The 19,932-nt window shown below is 44.0% G+C and overlaps 1 protein-coding gene across 2 annotated transcripts in view; it reads right to left on the reverse strand.

Annotated features, from left to right (window-relative positions):
* Positions 1-4,316: 4,316 nt before the first annotated feature.
* The window catches only part of GABRA3 (gamma-aminobutyric acid type A receptor subunit alpha3), a 258,307-nt gene continuing 242,691 nt past the window's right edge, over positions 4,317-19,932 (reverse strand). For both annotated transcript variants that reach the window (XM_068249708.1, XM_068249709.1), the window contains exon 10: positions 4,317-4,942. In XM_068249708.1, the coding sequence (XP_068105809.1) occupies positions 4,628-4,942 (315 nt within the window). In that variant the 3' untranslated portion in view covers positions 4,317-4,627. The remainder of the gene's footprint in view (positions 4,943-19,932) is intronic.

The raw sequence follows: 19,932 nt of genomic DNA on the forward strand, positions 1-19,932 counted from the left end.
TCCATGACTACATTTGAGACAATGGTAACTAAAGAGATTAAAAAAACTAACTTTCTTAATAGAAGCAAAGACAACTTAACATATCAAGAACGAAAAGCCATGAGGGCTTTGAAAGATGACACCTCTATAATAATAAGACCAGTGGATAAGGGGGGTGGGGTAGTAATACAGGACTCAGAAGATTATAAAAGGGAAGCTTATAGACAGCTAACAGATATAACCACTTATAAAAAATTAAGGGGAGACCCGACGACCACTTATGTAAGAAAATTGAAAACTTTTTTGGAAGAAGGAAAAACTATGGGAATAATAAATAAGAAAGAATATGACTTTTTATTAACAGACAAACCCAAATTACCGGTCTACTACCATCTCCCAAAAGTACACAAAGATCATAAAAATCCTCCGGGCCGCCCCATAATATCGGGCATTGGGTCCCTGAGTGCCAATCTATCTAAGTATGTCGATGGCTTCTTGCAGAGACAGGTGATAAAGACACCAGCCTATTTGAAAGATACTAGACACTTTTTAAGAGAACTAGAACAATTTGAATGGGAATTGGGTGATATTCTATGTACAATCGATGTGAGTTCACTGTACACAGTGATTGAACATGGAAAAGGGCTACAAGCGGCTAAGTACTATTTGTTACAAGATGAAGAATTGGAGGAAGAACAAGTGCTTTTCATATTGGAGGGCATGAAGTATATATTAGAACACAATTATTTTTATTTTGATGGTAATTATTATTTACAGTGTACAGGAACGGCGATGGGCACAAGGTTCGCGCCGGCATTTGCTAATTTATACATGGCCCACTGGGAGGAACATGTGCTCAAACAGTGGTCCATGTGTTCCGGCGCGGGCCTTGTGTTCTGGCGCCGTTTTATTGATGACGCCTTTTTTATTTGGCGAGGAGATTCTGTTTCTTTACAACATTTTTATCAGAATATTAATTCGAATGAATATAATCTCAGGTTTACAATGGAAATAAGTAAAAGTTCTGTAAATTTCTTGGATCTCACCATTTTCCTAGATAATGCGAAATTGCACACTAAAACATTTTTTAAGCCAGTTGACTGCAACAGTTTTATTGATATAGATAGTTGCCACCTAGCAAGATGGCTAGTTAATGTCCCTAAGGGACAATTTTTACGTCTGAAGCGGAATTGTTCCAGACCTCAAGACCTTAATACTGAAATAGAGGTTCTCAGCAATCGTTTCAAAGAGAAGGGATATGAGGATGAACTTCTAGAGAAAGCTGTGGGTGAGACAATGAATATCGACAGAGAAACATTAATGATAGGAAACAAACACAGAGATAATTGGTCTGAAAGGCCACCAGCTCTTTTATTTGACTATTGTGAACAGGCTTACAAGATAAAAGCAATAGTGAACAAATATTGGAGCATTTTAAAGGAAGACGATTTTCTGGATGGGTATTTGGGTCATCATCCGGGTATTACATTCAGAAGGAGTTCAAACATTGGTCAAATGATAGCACCCACTATTACAGATCCTTGCCCAGGGAAAAGGGGAAACAAATTTAGAAGATGTGGTGATTGTGGAATGTGTGCGGCTACTAAAGGCGACAGAGTGATGCAGGAGGTTGTTTCCTCTTGCAATGGTGAAATATTCCCCATAAGAGGCAACTTTACTTGTTCCACCAAAGGGATAGTATATGTGATATGCTGCCCATGTCAGAAGCAATATGTGGGGAGGACAAAAAGATCTCTGAAAAAAAGATTAGGGGAACATCTATATAATATAGAAAAAGGAAATGAAAAACATCCCTTATCTGCACATTATAAGAAATTTCACAAATGCTCAGTACGGGGTTCCACATTTTGTGGACTACAGAAAGTAGAGAAAGACTGGAGGGGAGGAGACTTTATAAGTAAATTATCTCGTACGGAATCATTTTGGATATATGCACTGGACACTATGACCCCCAAAGGGTTAAATTGTGACTTTGAGTTTTATGCTTTTTTAAAATAGAATAAAACATACTGATATGTGGGGAATTTTCATATATATTATTTATATTTTTATTTTAAATTTTTTTAATTTTTTCATTTTTATTCTTGGATGCATATAAAAAGATCTGGAGACAATTATTTTTCTCTATCATGATAAAAATATGAGAAGTGGAAAAGCCACAGCAATTGCTGTGGATGAACTCTGACATGTATTCTTGCTGTTGTGAAAATTGGAGGAAGATAAACGGCAGCACTGGTTTCCAAGGAGAAGTGGGTGGATCCTAAGAATAAGAGGAATGTTTATAAGCTGGGGGAAGCGATTGTTGGGCAGCTCTGAAGAAGGGAGGCGTTACCTCCTGAAACGTCAGCGTCCTACGCACATACGCTATCAGTGACGTCACTGTGGGATTGCCCAAGCCAGCAAGTAACTAACAAGCCGCCTACGGAACCGTCCATCTGCAGAGGACGGAAGCGGCGTCTACGGAAGTAATACCTACTCCTGGCGGCATCAGCTGACTCCGTGCCCGTATACACAAGGCCAGTGTTAGATCATACGGTGAGGGGAGACAGCGGAGCGAGGATTCACCCACGCCGGAGGAACTGGTGCAGTATCATATATACAAGCAGAAGTTGCCATTGATGCATGCATGAACTTAATCTTAACGGAAACTCCATTCATTGCGGACCTTATTGAGCTGCACAAAAAGTTTTATGTCCATCATTAGCTCTATCAACAAAAGCTTTTTATATCCTCATCCTTGATCTTTTACTGGGATCCCTTTTTTACATTTTTGTGCGAGTGCTCACTGCAGTGATATTGTGTGAGTGTTTGTGTGCGACAGGGGTGTTTAAAGGGGAAGGTGCTCTAAGTGAGCTTAAGATCAATGCCAACACAATTTGTATTATTAAAGGTGTTTAATTTTAAACTTAGCGCTGTGGACCTTCAATTTATGATCTAAACATATGCCTAACTACAAATCTTTGCTAATGATAAAACCTACATACCTATGCAAGCTCAATAGATTTGGTAACTGAAATCAAATCGTATTTATTTAAAAAAGGTATTCATTTGAAGGGGAAAAGGTGATCAAAGTAATATCTATTGAAGCAGACCTATAGTCAAAAAATAAGTTGTATATGTCTGATGGAAGTTTGGAAACATTTAGCTGCTGCTGAGAATTGGACACAATGGAAGGTGTCCACTAATTGGCTGGCTTTGCACAAACATCAGTTCTCTAAAAGCATCTTGTGCAGAGATTAATGCCAATATTAGATCAATGCTCTCATTGAACTAGCCCACATAAGGGTACATCTAGTAAGCCTCCGTTACTATTTCATTGTGATATACCGTATATTGTTAGCTATCTAACACTTTATGTCTGTGTGTACATTCAGGTGTCTGCTGTGATTTACTACTAAGTCTACTGCTGAAAGTGACATCCTGGTACCCTTCAGTGTGCAGTCAAATAAGCAAGGTTTTAATAATATATAAGAACTTTGAAATACGTACATACAGTATATCACAGCCTCAAACGCCATATCTTATATGATGCAGTACGATTGATTATATGATGTCACACTTTACTTTCTGATACAGGTCTGCTTTAAGTCTAGCCTATAAAGAATCTTGCTCTCGGTCTTACTTATCTAAAGACCACAGCTTCAGGTTCAAAATGCATTGCATAAAAATTATTTGTACAGTGTCTCAAAACCTGAATGTATTTATATATTAGTCACGCAGCTAGATATCAGGTTTAAATCAAACCTGGCACAAGTTACCATGTTGCTATGAAAGAAAGTAAATTGCTCAGCATAACATAGCACATGCAAACAATTTAATGTGGAGCTGATTTATCGAGATACATGCACAGAAGACTGGAGCAAAAATGGCACAGCTGCCTAAAGTAACCAGTTAGAAGACTTCCATTCACCATCTGACGCCTGATTGGTTCCCCTGGGCATGTGCTCCACTTTGCTTCACATCTGAACCTGTGTTGATAAATCAGTACTTGTGAGATAAAAATTATAGTACCTACCAGTAAATGGCGAATGGGGTGGTTCAGCAAAGAAAGTCTTGTTTTATGATTGTTTCAGTTTTATAACAAATAAGACACATTTATCTGGCACTGCAAAAGGGAACTTGGATATGCTTACAAATGTGTCAGTAAAAAATTAAAGACCCTTGCAGCACTTGCAAATGTAAAAAAATGTGCATGTATATACAGTACATTGTATTGACAAGTGCAGTCTTAGCAGAAAATCACAGTATATATTGTAACATATTAAAGATTACATAAAACAAGGATCATTTGCACTACTAGTCAACACAAAGTGAAGTAAGTGTAAAAAAATTACATTTAACACAACATAGCACATGGATCATTGAGTGCTTGATTTAAAAAATGATGGTCTCATTTGCATTTTAACATTGGCTACACACAAATATGCCAGTTACGCTTCCAAAAATAAAGGGCTATTGGTGTAAGCCCTCAAAAACAAATAAGCAACCACTCTGCAAGGGATAGGTATCACAGTGAGCTGAAAAAGAGAGCTTAGACATTTTAATCAATAAAACAGGCAGTTACCAGCAAGTGACCTGTCATGAAGCAGGCAACATGTCCCACAAGAGGAAACAAAAGGTCAAATCTCTATTGTTTTGGAATCATTCCCTTGATTGCTGATTCTCTGTTGACATATGTAGCCCAGTACACCAGATTAAAGATGGCAAAAAGGACTGGGAAGACAATTCGAGAAATCTTATCAATGCGGCTGACACTGTTATAAGTCTTTTTGGCATCTAGTTGCTTTACCACAGTATGTGGTGGAGAAAGAGGAGGAGGTGGGAGAGCTGCATTCTTTGCAATTGTTGCCAGTGCTGGTTCCTTGATGTTCAATGTGTATGTAGTTCCCACTATGTTGTATGATGTGTTGGACTTCTTTGCCAGTATTATAGGCTCCTTCATCTAGAATACAAAACCATATCACATTTTTAGTTGTATTCATATGCTAGCAGTCCCATGATATCAAATCTACACCTATCACTTGCACAACCAAAGTAAAGTGTAATTACACTTATAAGTATTGTTATTACACTATTGAATTCCCCTAACAAGGTGACACTCACATACCTGCAGATAATACTTTCTGTCCCTCCAAAATTTTACAATCTACAGGGTGGGCCATTTCTATAGTAGAGTTGGGCCGAACCTCCGATTTTAGGTTCGCGAACCGGGTTCGCGAACTTCCGCGGAAGGTTCGGTTCGCGTTAAAGTTCGCGAACCGCAATAGACTTCAATGGGGATGCGAACTTTGAAAAAAAAAAATTATGCTGGCCACAAAAGTAATGGAAAAGATGTTTCAAGGGGTCTAACACCTGGAGGGGGGCATGGCGGAGTGGGATACACGCCAAAAGTCCCCGGGACAAATCTGGATTTGACGCAAAGCAGCGTTTTAAGGGCAGAAATCACATTGAATGCTAAATGACAGGCCTAAAGTGCTTTAAAACATCTTGCATGTGTATACATCAATTAGGTAGTGTAATTAAGGTACTGCTTCACACTGACACACCAAACTCACTGTGTAACGCACCGCAAACAGCTGTTTGTGTAGTGACGGCAGTGGCGGGTTCACTGAACAGGAATACAGTGGTGGGTTCACAGAACAGGTATGCAGTGCTGGGTTCACAGTACAGGTATGCAGTGGTGGGTTCACAGAACAGGTATGCAGTGGTGGGTTCACAGAACAGGTATGCAGTGGTGGGTTCACAGTACAGGTATGCAGTGGTGGGTTCACAGAACAGGTATGCAGTGGTGGGTTCACAGAACAGGTATGCAGTGGTGGGTTCACAGTACAGGTATGCAGTGGTGGGTTCACAGAACAGGTATGCAGTGGTGGGTTCACAGAACAGGTATGCAGTGGTGGGTTCACAGTACAGGTATGCAGTGGTGGGTTCACAGAACAGGTATGCAGTGGTGGGTTCACAGAACAGGTATGCAGTGGTGGGTTCACAGAACAGGTATGCAGTGGTGGGTTCACAGAACAGGTATGCAGTGGTGGGTTCACAGAACAGGTATGCAGTGGTGGGTTCACAGTACAGGTATGCAGTGGTGGGTTAACAGAACAGGTATGCAGTGGTGGGTTCACAGAACAGGTATGGAGTGGTGGGTTCACAGTACAGGTATGCAGTGGTGGGTTCACAGAACAGGTATGCAGTGGTGGGTTCACAGAACAGGTATGCAGTGGTGGGTTCACAGTACAGGTATGCAGTGGTGGGTTCACAGAACAGGTATGCAGTGGTGGGTTCACAGTACAGGTATGCAGTGGTGGGTTCACAGAACAGGTATGCAGTGGTGGGTTCACAGAACAGGTATGCAGTGGTGGGTTCACAGAACAGGTATGCAGTGGTGGGTTCACAGAACAGGTATGCAGTGGTGGGTTCACAGAACAGGTATGCAGTGGCAGGTTCACTTAACAGAACAGGTATGCAGCCAGGAACAAGCTAAGCCTAACTAATCTTTCCCTATGAGAGACAGTCTGCAGCAGCTCGCCCTACTCTCACTAACGCAGGCACACGAGTGAGCGTAATGGCCGCCGCTGCATGCCTTTTTGTAAGGGGGGGAGTGGCTCCAGGGGCTAGTGTAGCCTAATTGGCTACACTGGGCCTGCTGACTGTGATGTAGAGGGTCAAAGTTGACCCTCATGGTGCATTATGGGGCGAACCGAACTTCCGCAAAAGTTCGCCTGCGGGACGCGAACGCGAACCACTGAAGTTTGCATGGAACCGTTCGCAGGCAACCGTTCGGCCCAACTCTATAGATACACCTTAATAAAATGGGAATTTTCGGTGATATTATCTTCCTGTTTGTGGCACATTAGTATATGTGAGGGGGAAACTTTTCAAGATGGCTGGTGACCATGGTGGCCATTTTGAAGTCGGCCATTTTGAATCCAACTTTAGTTTTTTTAATAGGAAGAGAGTCATGTGACACATCAAACTTATTGGGAAATTCACAAGAAAAACAATGGTGTGCTTGGTTTTAACGTAACTTTATTCTTTCATGAGTTATTTACAAGTTTATGACCACTTATAAAATGTGTTCAATGTGCTGCCAATTGTGTTGGATTGTCAATGCAACCTTCTTCTCCCACTCTTCACACATTGATAGCAACACCGCAGGAGAAATGCTAGCACAGGCTTCCAGTATCCGTAGTTTCAGGTGTTGCACATCTCGTACCTTCACAGCATAGACAATTGCCTTCAGATGACCCCAAAGATAAAAGTCTAAGGGGGTCAGATCGGGAGACCTTGAGGGCCATTCAACTCACCCACGACGACCAATCCACTTTCCAGGAAACTGTTCATCTAGGAATGCTCGGACCTGACACCCATAATGTGGTGGTGCACCATGGGAACGTGCCAGCTTCAGTGCATAAAGAGGGAAACACATCATCATGTAGCAATTTCTCATATCCAGTGGCCTTGAGGTTTCCACTGATGAAGAATGGCTCCACTATCTTTGTACCCCATATACCACACCATGCCATCAATTTTTTTGTTCCAACAGTCTTGGAGGGATCTATCCAACGTGGGCTAGTGTCAGATCTATAGCGGTGGTTTTGTTTGTTAACTTCACCATTCACATAAAAGTTTGCCTCATCACTGAACAAAATCTTCTGCATAAACTAAGGTTCCTGTTCCAAGATTTGTTTTGCCCATTCTGCAAATTCAGTGCACCGATCTGGGTCATCCTCATTGAGATGCTGCAGTAGCTGGAGTTTGTACGGGTGCCATTTGTGAGTAGCTAATATCCGCCGAAGGGATGTTTGACTAATGCCACTCTCCAGTGATATGCGGTGAGTGCTACGCTGTGGGCTCTTGCGGAATGAAGCTAGGACAGCCACTGATGTTTCTTAATTAGTGACAGATTTCATGCACCCACATTTTGTCAAATCCAACACTGAACCAGTTTCACAAAACTTAGCAAGCAGTTTGCTAATTGTAGCATGAGGAGATGGGTGGTCTCGTAGGGTGTCTTGCATTGAAATCTGCTGCAATGACCCTGTTACTGCCTTCACCAGACATAAACACAATTTCTATCTGCTCCTCACATGTTAATCTCGGAGACATGTCAATGGCTGTAAACAAAGAGAAACGTGTAAATAACTCATGAAAGAATAAAGTTATGTTAAAACCAAGCACACCATTGTTTTTCTTGTGAAATTCCCTATAAGTTTGATGTGTCACATGACCCTCTTCCTATTGAAAAAACAAAAGTTGGATGCAAAATGGCCGACTTAAAAATGGCCGCCATGGTCACCACCCATTTTGAAAAGTTTCCCCCCTCACATATACTAATGTGCCACACACAGAAAATTAATATCACCAACCATTCCCATTTTATTAAGGTGTATCCATATAAATGGCCCACTCTGTACTGTCTTTGTATACTCTAGAGAGAATTTAAAGGGAAGACCGTTAATAAGCTAATTTGTTCTTAGGTTGTGGCAGGGAATGGAAAATCATGTGTAAACATGGAGATAATATACAAATCCCAAGCAGATGGCATTTTTTGTTGAGATTGAAGCCACAGTCCAAGAGTTGCAAGACCATTATGCCAACCACTTAGCTAGCATTTAGCTAGCCATGCCTTCTTCTGCAGTGAGTTCTGAGGGTTTGTTTCTAGAAACCCACTTCCATCCAACCCCTCCTGCACCCAACCTGTCACCCATAAATAAAAAACAAAACAGTATTTATGCCTGACCTATGGAGGTTGTAACAAAGTGAATCCAACCCCCACTACATTCAGATGTCAGATTTATGTTATAACCACACTGAAACCCTGTCTTCTATATTATTTTTAGTTAACTATGATGATTCAAATAAGCCTGATATGTATGCATTTCAAGAATTAGTGTCAGTTATATGCTAGCTAGAGTTATTCCTTAAACAAGTGCAAATAGCAAAATCTTCAGAATATATTTGAAACTAGGAAAATTGTTTTTACTTTTATGGAGACTTGGATAACAGTTCCAGACAGATCAAGGTTGGCATGTCTTTCTTTGTTTTGAGAACAATATCTTATTTTGAAATTAGTGATGACAGCAAACATCCTGTTATGGTTATGGTAGTTCATTGTGACTTTTATAAAATGTCAGATAGATAAAGCATTTTTAATCATAAGCTTAATACATAATATTACACTGCCATCTGGTGATTTTTGTAATCTTTTATAAGTTTATAAAATTAATGATTTCTTAATAAAAAAATTATAGAATGAAATTATTTAGGTAGCTGATCAGTATACACAATATTTAATTACTCTTTAAGGATAGTATAGTGTTTAAATAAGTATTAATTTACTGTAAGTCTGAATACTGTTGGTTACAGTCCTATGTATTTTGGTGGGTCAAGATGGCCGACAGCATTTCAGAAAGAAATGGGCATACCTCAGGCCAATTAAGACACAGATGTCATAATAAGCAAACACAGCATGGAACATAGATATGGGAGATTTTTTAATTCTGGAGACCCAGTGTCTGAGTGTCTCATGACATTTCTCTTATCGGGAGGTCATGACGTAGTCAAGATGTCTACCTGCGTGTGTATCCAATTAATTACGATATCACCCTCATTAATTAAATGTCAGACTTTGTAAATAAGATACGTTGAATGACGCACGAAACACTCCAAGATATGGAAAATTCGTCAGTGGGAAATTCTGATTTTTCAGCTATTTTGAAATTTGGGTATAAAAGCGGGGTAGAATGGGCAGGTTTTACACATCTCGACAACAGCTACCTTGGGGTGAGACCTTCTACAATAATTGAGAAGAGGTATGCCTTATTGATATTATATTCTGGTGATTCTTACCATTCTTAGCATTTAATATTTAGTTGAGCCTATTAAGCATTGAAAGTTAGCATTTTTTATTAGCATTATTTTTGAACATTTTTTCTCAGCAACTACTAAAGATACTCAGAAATAGGCAACATTAACCAACCTTAGATCTACAATCCAATATCTGCAAGATAAAGTTTATTTCATGGAACTGTGAACTTTGAACATCTTGAAGATTCATATTTTTCTGCTGTAAATATATTGCTTTTTGAAAAATACAAATTTATATAAAAATCCAAACTGAGTGCTTTGAGATTATTCCAAGAGAAACCATCATCTAAAACTTTTACTGTTGTAGAGGGAAGGAACTCCACTATACCCAATATTTTTGATCGCAACGCTGTAAAAGTTATACCTTTTACTGAGTTAGTGATCTTACAGAGGTAGATACAGTAAGGTTTTCCAACACAGAGTGTACCATAGACCATGGTGAATAAATGAAAAGCTGTGCAGCATAACAAAGTTCTTTGTTCAACAGCTGATAGAAGTGGATGTGAAAATGTTCTCTTGGGCCTGGCAGAGTGAACAATCCATGTGCTTAGTTTAGTTATAAGCAGTGGTGGTGAGTCATTACAGCACACTATGTCTGCTCCTCGATAGTGTGATTGTAATAGATCACTTCCAGCCCCAAGATGCAGCATCTTCTTGACATATGCAACTATGTTATTCCACAGCTTGCACCATGGAGCACACTGCAGATAGGTGGGTTATTACCAAAACTGTGTCTATGGCCTTCTGAACTGCACCTGGCCAGCAGTTTTCAGTTTATAAGATCAATACTAACCAAACTAGTTCCACATTTTGTGTAATCCCCAGGCACATAAACCAATGGAGATCTCTATCTCTTGAGCACCTTAAATGATTAAAATAGATCTAATAGACAAAATATCCAAACATTAGCCAATATTATAAAGAATATTCATATTAATAAATATCCAAAGATTAGCCAACATATCACACTTGCACTGCTCACAGTACTTACCATGCAGCACAGTTAATAAGTTAAAGAGGAGAGTGTTACTTGGTACTTGGTACTCCATTTGTCCCTGGTAATTTCTGGACAGACCTTCTGCAGCACATAGATGTTTATCTACTATATGGTTCTAAAGTTTCGTTTGTTGCATCTATGTGCATAAACTGTCCACACATAGTACATGTATTGGGCCAATGTCACCCTTAAAATGTTTCCCTTCTTTCTGGTGACCTAAAAAATTGTTCCAGCTAGTTCCATAGTTCCTGCAAAAATGTACCTCAGTTTTCCAGTGTTCTTGAAAATGATTCTCAGAATCTCTGACACTGATGACAACTCTGATCTTGGCAGTGCCCCTGCTTGTGTTCCATACTTCCAATTCTTATCAAAAATGTGTCCATGCATCACAGTGCCTGCTAAAATGCATTCTAGCTTCCCACTACCCCTAAAATGTTTTCTTGCTCTCTTGTACTTGTGCTTCCCAGTGTCCCCAAAAATTGTGTCTCCGCTTTCCAATCTCCATCTATGGTGCCCCTTGTCATAGCTCCCAACTGTCCCCTTTTCAAAGGGATTTACGTCCCTCTTTGGGAAGTAAATCTCCCCATCCCTCTTTCTTCCTAATTTGTCCCTCTTTCAGGACTGATGTAAATATATGTATTTTTCTACTGAAAAATGTATTTAATAGACTCTAAATGTTATTTCGATCATTTAAATAAATATATTTCTTATTTTAAAATATTTAAATACAGGAGAACTACGGTAATGATGAAAGAGAGGACCAGAGTGGTCTGAATTATAAAACTTTGTATTTTCCATCAGAATTGTTTCTGGTATCTGTAATTAGGGGTGTGGCTGGGCCGTGATTAATTGTATGGCAGGGGTGTGTCTTAAAGTGTCCCTTTTTCTAATCTCAAAAAGTTGGGCGGTATGCCCTGTTTCCTAGAGCCCATTACCCTACAACCATGAATTGTGCCTTGGCTTTCTAGTGTCCCCCTAAAATGCATTTTAGCAGAACTGGAAAGCAGGGAAACATTTCAAATCCCATTTTAGCAAACAGAAACTAGGATACATAATATGCAGCAAAGCATGTCCCAACATTGTGGTCTGGAAAGTCCCATGTAGTTATTGTTAATTTTATAGGCGCATATATTCCAATATTATTGAATATTTTTTTAGTCAGCTGAAAATTGAAATTGATTAGGCCCGGTTCACATTAGCGGTTGTTTGCCAAACGGACCGGATGACCTGACCGGATCCGGACCGGATCCGGATCGGAACCGTACGGTTCTGATCCGGATCCGATCCGGATCCGGTCAGGTTGCATCAGGTGTCCATCAGGATGCGATCCGGATCCGTTTGGCAAAAGTTCGTTAAAAACAAAAAAAATGTTGGGGTCTGGGAGGTCAGCAGAAGGGGGACCTGTGGAATCAGGCCCTCTGCTGTTTAGCACTCACCTCCACCTCCGACATGCTGCCAACATCTCCGGATCCGGATCCAGCTGTGCTGCTCCACTCCAAAATGCTTGCCCATGTGTCCCCATCCAATATCGCCGCAACAATCCCCATAGGAAGTGGGGTAGAACATCCGGATTTCTCAGCCAGTGTGTTGTGCGCTCTCCGGTTCCCATTGGTTTGTATTGGCCGGATGGTGCAGTCCGGCTCCGCCCCGGATACGGCTGCCGGAGGAGCCGGATGAAAAAATAGCGCATGTTGGAACGGAGGCCGGAGTCCGGATCCGGCCCGGATCCGGTCCGGCTCCGGTTCGGCAGAACGGACGCATGTGAACGGACGCATAGGCTTTCATTGCTATGCCGTGCGTCCGTTCCGTCCGTTCTGCAAGCGGTGCGGCTCCGGCACGGCGATTCCGGAGGGCCACCGCAAGTGTGAACCGGGCCTTAGGGTATATGTGATGCATTTACTATAGGGCTGGTGCATAAGACAGCAGGCTTTCTGTGCCAATAGGCTATAGAGATATGAATATACTAATGAGTAGGGCCCTAAAGGGGAGCACTCTCGCAAAGCAATAGTGGGGGAGCACACTAGGGGGGTGACACTGTAAGGGGAGCACTATAATGGGGGGCCACATATGGGGGTAAGCTAGAACTGGGGACACTATAGGGAAACTTAAAGCAGTAATATTATTATTATTATTATTATTATGTATATACATATAATGTTGACCTCTTCTGCAGCACTTAACATAGTCATGTCACTGACTGTGTTAAGTGCGGCAGTAATCCCTGTTATAGTCCAATGTCCCTACCATATTATTATTATTATTATGTATTTATATAGCCCTGACGTCTTCTGCAGCACTTTACAATACATAGTTATGTATCTGATTGTACCTCAGAAGTGCTCACAATCTAATCCCTACCATGGCCATAGTCTAAAGTCAATTTTGGAGGAAATCAATTAGCTTATCAGTATGTTTTTGGAATGTGGGATGAAAATATAATTACCACAGCCTGCTACATCACCAGCTCCTGTCCTGTGATGTAGGTAGTCATATTAAGCTCCATTTAGACTTGAATGAATGGCAGGTGAAATTGGGTCTTGAATGGTGTAAAGTAACAGTCCGGCCCTGGATGTTATCGTGAATTTTTTTAAGGCATCTGAGGAATTCAATCGTTTATGTGCACTTATAAAACTTACATTTACCCATGACACATTTACTCATGACAATGGTTATTTTTAAAGGAATGTTAATGGCCGCCAACTTTAGCAGCTAATAGCAAAGCCCCCATAAAGTTAGGAGGATCCCCATTGGTGTGTTAACCACTTAAGGTCCAGGGGTTTACCCCCCCCCTAAGGACCAGCGTGTTTTTTTATGATCTGTGCTGGGTGGGCTCTGCAGCCCCCAGCACAGATCAGGTTGCAGGCAGAGCGATCAGATCGCCCCCTTTTTTCCCCCGTATGGGGATGTGCAGGGGGGGGTCTGATCGCTCCTGCCTGCCTGGGTGTTGTGGGGGGGGGGCACCTCAAAGACCCCCTCCGCGGCGAAATTCCCCCCCTCCCTCTCCTCCCTCTCACCCCTGGTGATCGGGGCTGCACAGGACGCTATCCTTCCTGTGCAGCCTGTCACATGGCGGCGATCCCCGGCCGCTGATTGGCCGGGGATCGCCGATCTGCCTTACGGCGCTGCTGTAGCAGCAGCGCCGTTCAATGTAAACAAAGGGGACAAACGTCTTCTGCGTTTACATTTAGTCTGCGAGCCGCGATCAGCGGCTCGCAGGCTATTCACGGAGACCCGCTCCGTGATCTAACAGGAAACGGCCGCTCGCGTGAGCGGCCTTTCCTGATTAATTAGGGAGGCACCTGGCGACGCAGATGTGCGTCGCTGGTCCTCCAGCTACCACTTTGCTGCCGCACGGTACGAGTGTGCGGTCGGCAAGTGGTTAAAGAGTATCCGAGCCGAAGCTCATGTACAACATTAGATACTCACCTAAAGAGAGGGAGCCTCAGGTTCCTATTGAGGTTTCCCTCCCTGTTCTGATATCCCCCATTGCTGAGCGCGGCCCCCCAGAAGATTAGTGACAAGGCATTGTCCCTAATCATATCGGGGATGCACAGCTCTTCTTCCTCCAGCGTGGCTCGCAATAGCCATCCGAACCCGCCCGTGCATGTGCAGTAACCTACATACGCGAGCAGGCTCGTGCGGCTACACTTCAGGAAGAGGAGCTGCACTGCCCCTATGTGGAGGGGGGCCGTGCTCAGGGGACAACGGAGTAGCGAGGGAAGCCTCAATAGGATCTTGAGGCTTCCCTCTGTTAAGGTAAGTATCTGATTTTGATGCCAAGCTTTGGCTTGGGATCACTTTAATGAACCAATGGGAAGCCCTGTAGGGATATTTAAAGATGCTTTGCTCTCAGCCTGTTCCTCCACATCAGCACACTTTCAAAGCTTAGGAAAATAGAGATAAATATATGGAGTATTTTAATGGCATTAGAGCTGAGGCATGTCATAATAACATGGTATTTGTATACCATGGTAAATGGTATTTGCAAAGTTGGAGCTTCAGGCATGCTTTGACTGCACAGACTGGTCTGCTCTGGAGGCATCCACCTGGAGAAATGGACAGAGAACATCACCTCCTATATCAGCTTCTGTGAGGAGTCATGCATCCCAACCAAGACCTTCAAAGTCTCCCTAACAATATGCCCTGTTTCAACAGCAAGCTGCACTGGCTCTGAAAACTCAAGGGGGTGGTGTATAAGTCTGGCACCCCAGAAGAGTTCAGGGGAGGCAGAAATGCCTTGAAATGAGACCTTAGAGCCGCCATGCCACTGTATTGATGTCATACTTATCAGGGTTCACTGAAGAGATTTGGTGAAAATAAATGTGGCTTTAAAATGTGACAGATTTATGAATTTCTTTTAGCAGTACCAAGTATTGGCAGCTGATAAAACACATAGAATTGCACACTAAATACTGCCTGAATTAAGCAAAGTATTAGATTTGATACAAATAAATATAAATCAAAGCATTTGCCCATTTCAATCAAGTACCATGGTACATTTTAAGGGAACACACAGAAAATAAGGGTCAAATCAGGGGTTCTAAAGCTTTTACATACCTTCAGCAACTGTGGTCCTCAACTGCCATTTATCAGTCGTTAGGTTGGCAGTTCTGAAAATGTTTGCTTTACATACATTCTGTTCTATGTAGAGGGGAGGAGTGACATTGGACAGCAAACGAGCAAGAAACATCTTACAGCACTAGATACAAAAAGCACAGTGTGCTCGTTTGTTCTTGGTTGTTAAGCTACAAAAAAATCTGTGATCTGTGGCAGCTGTACAAAGACTAGATACCCTGCTGGGATGACCAAAAACAAGTCGTTGATTACCCAGTGGGTGAACAGGGCTTAAAAATAAGTAGTCACCTCACGATGTAGGGAAAGACAGACGCAGGCAGACACAGATCATTTATATTGCGCTTTTGTCCCGGCTGACTCAAAGCGCCAGAGCTGCAGCCACTAGGAAGTGCTGTACAGACAGTAGCAGTGTTAGGGAGTGTCACAGGAGGCCCTAGTAGTCAGACCGCAAATGGCCTTCTAAACGGTGCCAGCGCACGGATCGTGCGAACTCTGGTCGCAGTCAATGCGCAGGAACCGTTGGGAATTAGCCGAAGACAAACCAGAAGGGAGCCTGTGAGGTACGGTAATTACAAAATACACACTAATTCAGGGTATAACTGTCACCACCTCGGTTACCATGGGCCCGAGGAGCCCGCTGACTGACTAGTCCTGCGAATAAAAACGGTTAACACACTCTATTCTGTCTAGCCAACAACAACCAATAGTAGCGTCTCTTCAGAGACCCGGGATCAGTTCTGTGCGTGCTGAATAATAGGGTAGCTAGAACAACAACTGACGATAGCGTCGGTTTATTGAAAGCAATATAAATAATTAATATATACAGACAATTATTAAAATCAACAATTATTAAAACAGTAATAGCCAGTAAAATAAAATGAAATAAAGTGAAATAAAAAGGGAGAAAATACTTAGGGTTTGTGGAAATATGTCCTTTTGTGGGAAAATCATCAAGTCCTTGGTTTCAAGTTCGCAAAGTTCTTTGTTCCAGAGATAAATTCAAAGTTCAGCAAGACTTAAAATCCAAACAAAATGGAAGATGCCCTTTGTTCAGTTACGACAAGATGGCCGCTAGCCATGTGCCCTTTGTTTCAGAGCTCAATTCAAAGTTCAGCAAGATGTCCGCCAGCCATGTGTCCTCTGGCTGGCAGCAGAATGTTCTCATATAGATGGAATTGGAGGACTGCATTGCCCGGGCAGCTCATTCACTTTTAATGGAGCTGAGTTCAGAGGCGGGCTTCCAGAGTCGGCCCCTAGGCCGGATTATGGTAATCACATCTGGGCATGGGCTTTCAGCAGCCCCATAATCCTGACATGTTCTCTAGGCCGACCTACGCGGCCGGCACACAAATAATAATTACATATTATCGATCCCCAGAACCTACCGATTAATATGATATCAGACATGGCTAGTGCAGTGGATCAGGTTTCTGAGAAGATTCATATCTCAATAACCGGATGTGCCATCACAATGAATTTCATATCAACACGATGGCCAGATTTTACCAAACAAGACTATATGAATATCATAGCTGTGCGATATACGGTTTTCGTATACCGACAGGAAATCCTACCACCCATGCTTTCTTATGGCCCGTGCTCGGTGCCGTTTAGTCTGGAGTGGAAGCAGGTTTAGAATAGCCCCCTGCTGGGATTAGCTTCCTGGCTCTCCCTGTTATGAAAGGCTCACCAAATGGAGGTAATTGAGAACAAACATCCTCCAGGACACAGGCTCATTAGCATATCAAAAGAGCCATCCTGCACGGCCCCGCAACGTCCGTGACAGCCCCCCCTCTTGTCTGTGGCTTAGCCACACACCCGCAAGATGTGTGGCGGCGCCGCTAACCTGGCTGACGGGTTTCGAGTTGCCGGTACGGCGGGAAAACCCATTGGAACCGGTGGCTCGGTTCCCCTGGACAGGTCGCGGTCCGCTACCCTCAGGCTTGACCCGACATGGACCGTTCCGGCCAGGGCGTTTGCGCCACTGCGTTCGGATGGGGCGTCTGCCAGGACTGCTGACAACGGGCAGTGGTTTGGGTAGGTCAGCAGCCAGCCCACGCAGGGGCTCCCTGCGAAGCGGCTGTGGACCTAAGGGACCCCCCCGCGGGAATCCCTGGACCTCCCCCGCTCCTGACAGACGACACATGCTTTGCAGTATTTCCAAATACAGGCAAGTGTCTTGCGGACACCCGAGTGCCCTGTCAGAGGATTAGCATGTGCGGATTTCAGCACATGTCCCCTGAACGCACTCGGGACCACAAGCCATTTGGTATTCGCATGTGATCCACCGGTAGGGGGCTGTACAGACTCGCTGTACAGTCTCCCACCTTCCCAGTACACCTTGAAAGCGTCCCCGTCTGCGAGGGACTCAGAGGCTTGCTGCCTGAGCACCTCCAGGCTTGGGTCGCTTTGTAGTGCTGCTGTGAGGACGCTGTCAGTTTCAGCCAACTTGCTCATATCACACGAGGCCAGCGACTGAAAGGTCTCATCCCTGCGGTCAGAGGAGGGGGAGGATGCCAGAACCCCGTCCACCTGTTCTGAGCTCGGGTTCTGAGCAGTACAGCTGCGCGGTACTGCTAGCACAGGTATACCTTCAGAATGGCACAGACGTGCATTACTCAAATCATCGTTGCATGCATTAATGACATTGACAGGTATAGACATTTTTTCATTACAGACAGGTTGTATGGTAAACTCAGGCACAGTTACATCATCATCACAGCAGACAGTCTGTACATCAAACTCAGGTGCCTTTGAAGCAGGCACTATTGAACCTGGTACCCTTGAACTGGGCACATTCAACCCACCTCCCCCTGGTGCTCCCCCAAGTGTATAAAGTACCTGGTGGTGGGTGGAGAGTCCGTCTCCTTCCGTGAGCGACAAGGCAGTCATGGCAGGTTCGTAGTAGGACACAAGCTTGCCCAAATCAGTCCCCAGCAACACAGGGACTGTGAGTTCCTTCATAACCCCAACATCCCTCTCCTTTCTTGGATTCCCACTCCCCAATCCATCTTCACTCTCGCGTGGGCTATGTGAAAAAGGGTGCCCTCTACTCCAGTAAGGGCAAGGGATCGGCTGGAGCTGATGCTCTCCTTTGGCACAAGGCGTGAGTGAACTAACGTGATGTCAGCTCCGGTGTCTCGGAATCCGGTGACAACTTTGCCGTTCACTCTAACAAGTTGCTGCTGGTCGGTTCGGTCGCAGATTTCCTTTCCGCGGGCAAACATAACAAAATCTGATGATCCAGGCTGTGGTTCGCTGGCGGGTTGCATCTGCTGTGGGTGAGGTACAGGTGATACAGGTGCTGCAGGTGCTGGTGGTGTCTGTCTCCGCTCCGGACAGTCGAATTTCATGTGTCCGGGCTGGCGGCAGTAGTGACAGGTGACCTCTCCAGGGGCTGCAGACCTAGGTGCAGCAGCTGCGCTGAGTGGCCTCTGTGGCTGACAGCTCACAGGGGCAGGAGAGTCTGCCGAGGTATTGGACTGACCTCCCCTCCAGCTGGATGGTGCGGTTCTGCATGCATCAGGCACCCGGGTAGTCGCAAAAGTCTCAGCGAGGTCTGCAGCGACAGTTGCTGTTGCCGGCTTGCGCTCTAGCACAAACTGTCGTACCTCAGTAGGGCAAATGTTCAGAAATTGTTCCAGGACTATCAAGTCCTCCGGGACATCATAAGACCCTTTGGTGAGGCCTAGAGTCCACTGGCGGAGTGTGGTGAGCAATCTGCTGACCACATCTCGGTACGAATCAGAAGACTTTTTCTGCCAGGCCCTGAACTGTTTGCGATAGGCTTCTGGCGTCAGCTGGAACTTAGTAATGATAGCGTCTTTTATAGCGGCATAATCATTATCTTTCTCCGCAGGCAATTCTGCGAAAGCATCAAGCCCTTTGTAGCGCAGCAAAGGTGTCAGATGTCTGGCCCACTGGTCTTGGGACAGACGATACTGACGGCACGCTTTTTCAAAAGATCGCAAAAACAAGTCAATGTCTGTGTCTTTTTCAATAGTAGCAAATTTAAATTTTGCACTTACGGGCGATGCAGCTCCTTCCGCAGGGAGGCTGGGCGAAGAACTCCGGCTGGCCTGTTGCACTTTTGCCATGTTTAGCTCATGCTGTCGTTGGCGCTCCCGTTCTCGCTCAGTGGCATCCCTCTCCGCGTGACGTTCTGCAGCTGCAGCAGCAGCCTGGCGTTCCTCTCGCATGTACTGCAGGTACTTGTCCAGGTCAGTCTCCATCAGCTGTCGTAATGCCTGCTGCATTAGCGGATCAGTACAAATGGACAGTCCAGTACTGGCCAGTTCCGGGCGAGTACTTTCAGAAACTCTGGGATTGGGGACCATACTGACATTCTCCTGCATAACTGTTAATGCAGGGCCCTCAGGATGCACAACCTCTGTACGGTCAGGATTCTCAGTCTCTGGTTCCCCTCGATTTGGGTCAGATGTTCCGGCGTCTACCTCAGCAGACACATCCAGCTCCCGCAGTTGCTGGGTATC

Source organism: Hyperolius riggenbachi, chromosome 8 (genome assembly GCF_040937935.1).
Source record: "Hyperolius riggenbachi isolate aHypRig1 chromosome 8, aHypRig1.pri, whole genome shotgun sequence".
Classification (NCBI taxonomy): domain Eukaryota; kingdom Metazoa; phylum Chordata; class Amphibia; order Anura; family Hyperoliidae; genus Hyperolius; species Hyperolius riggenbachi.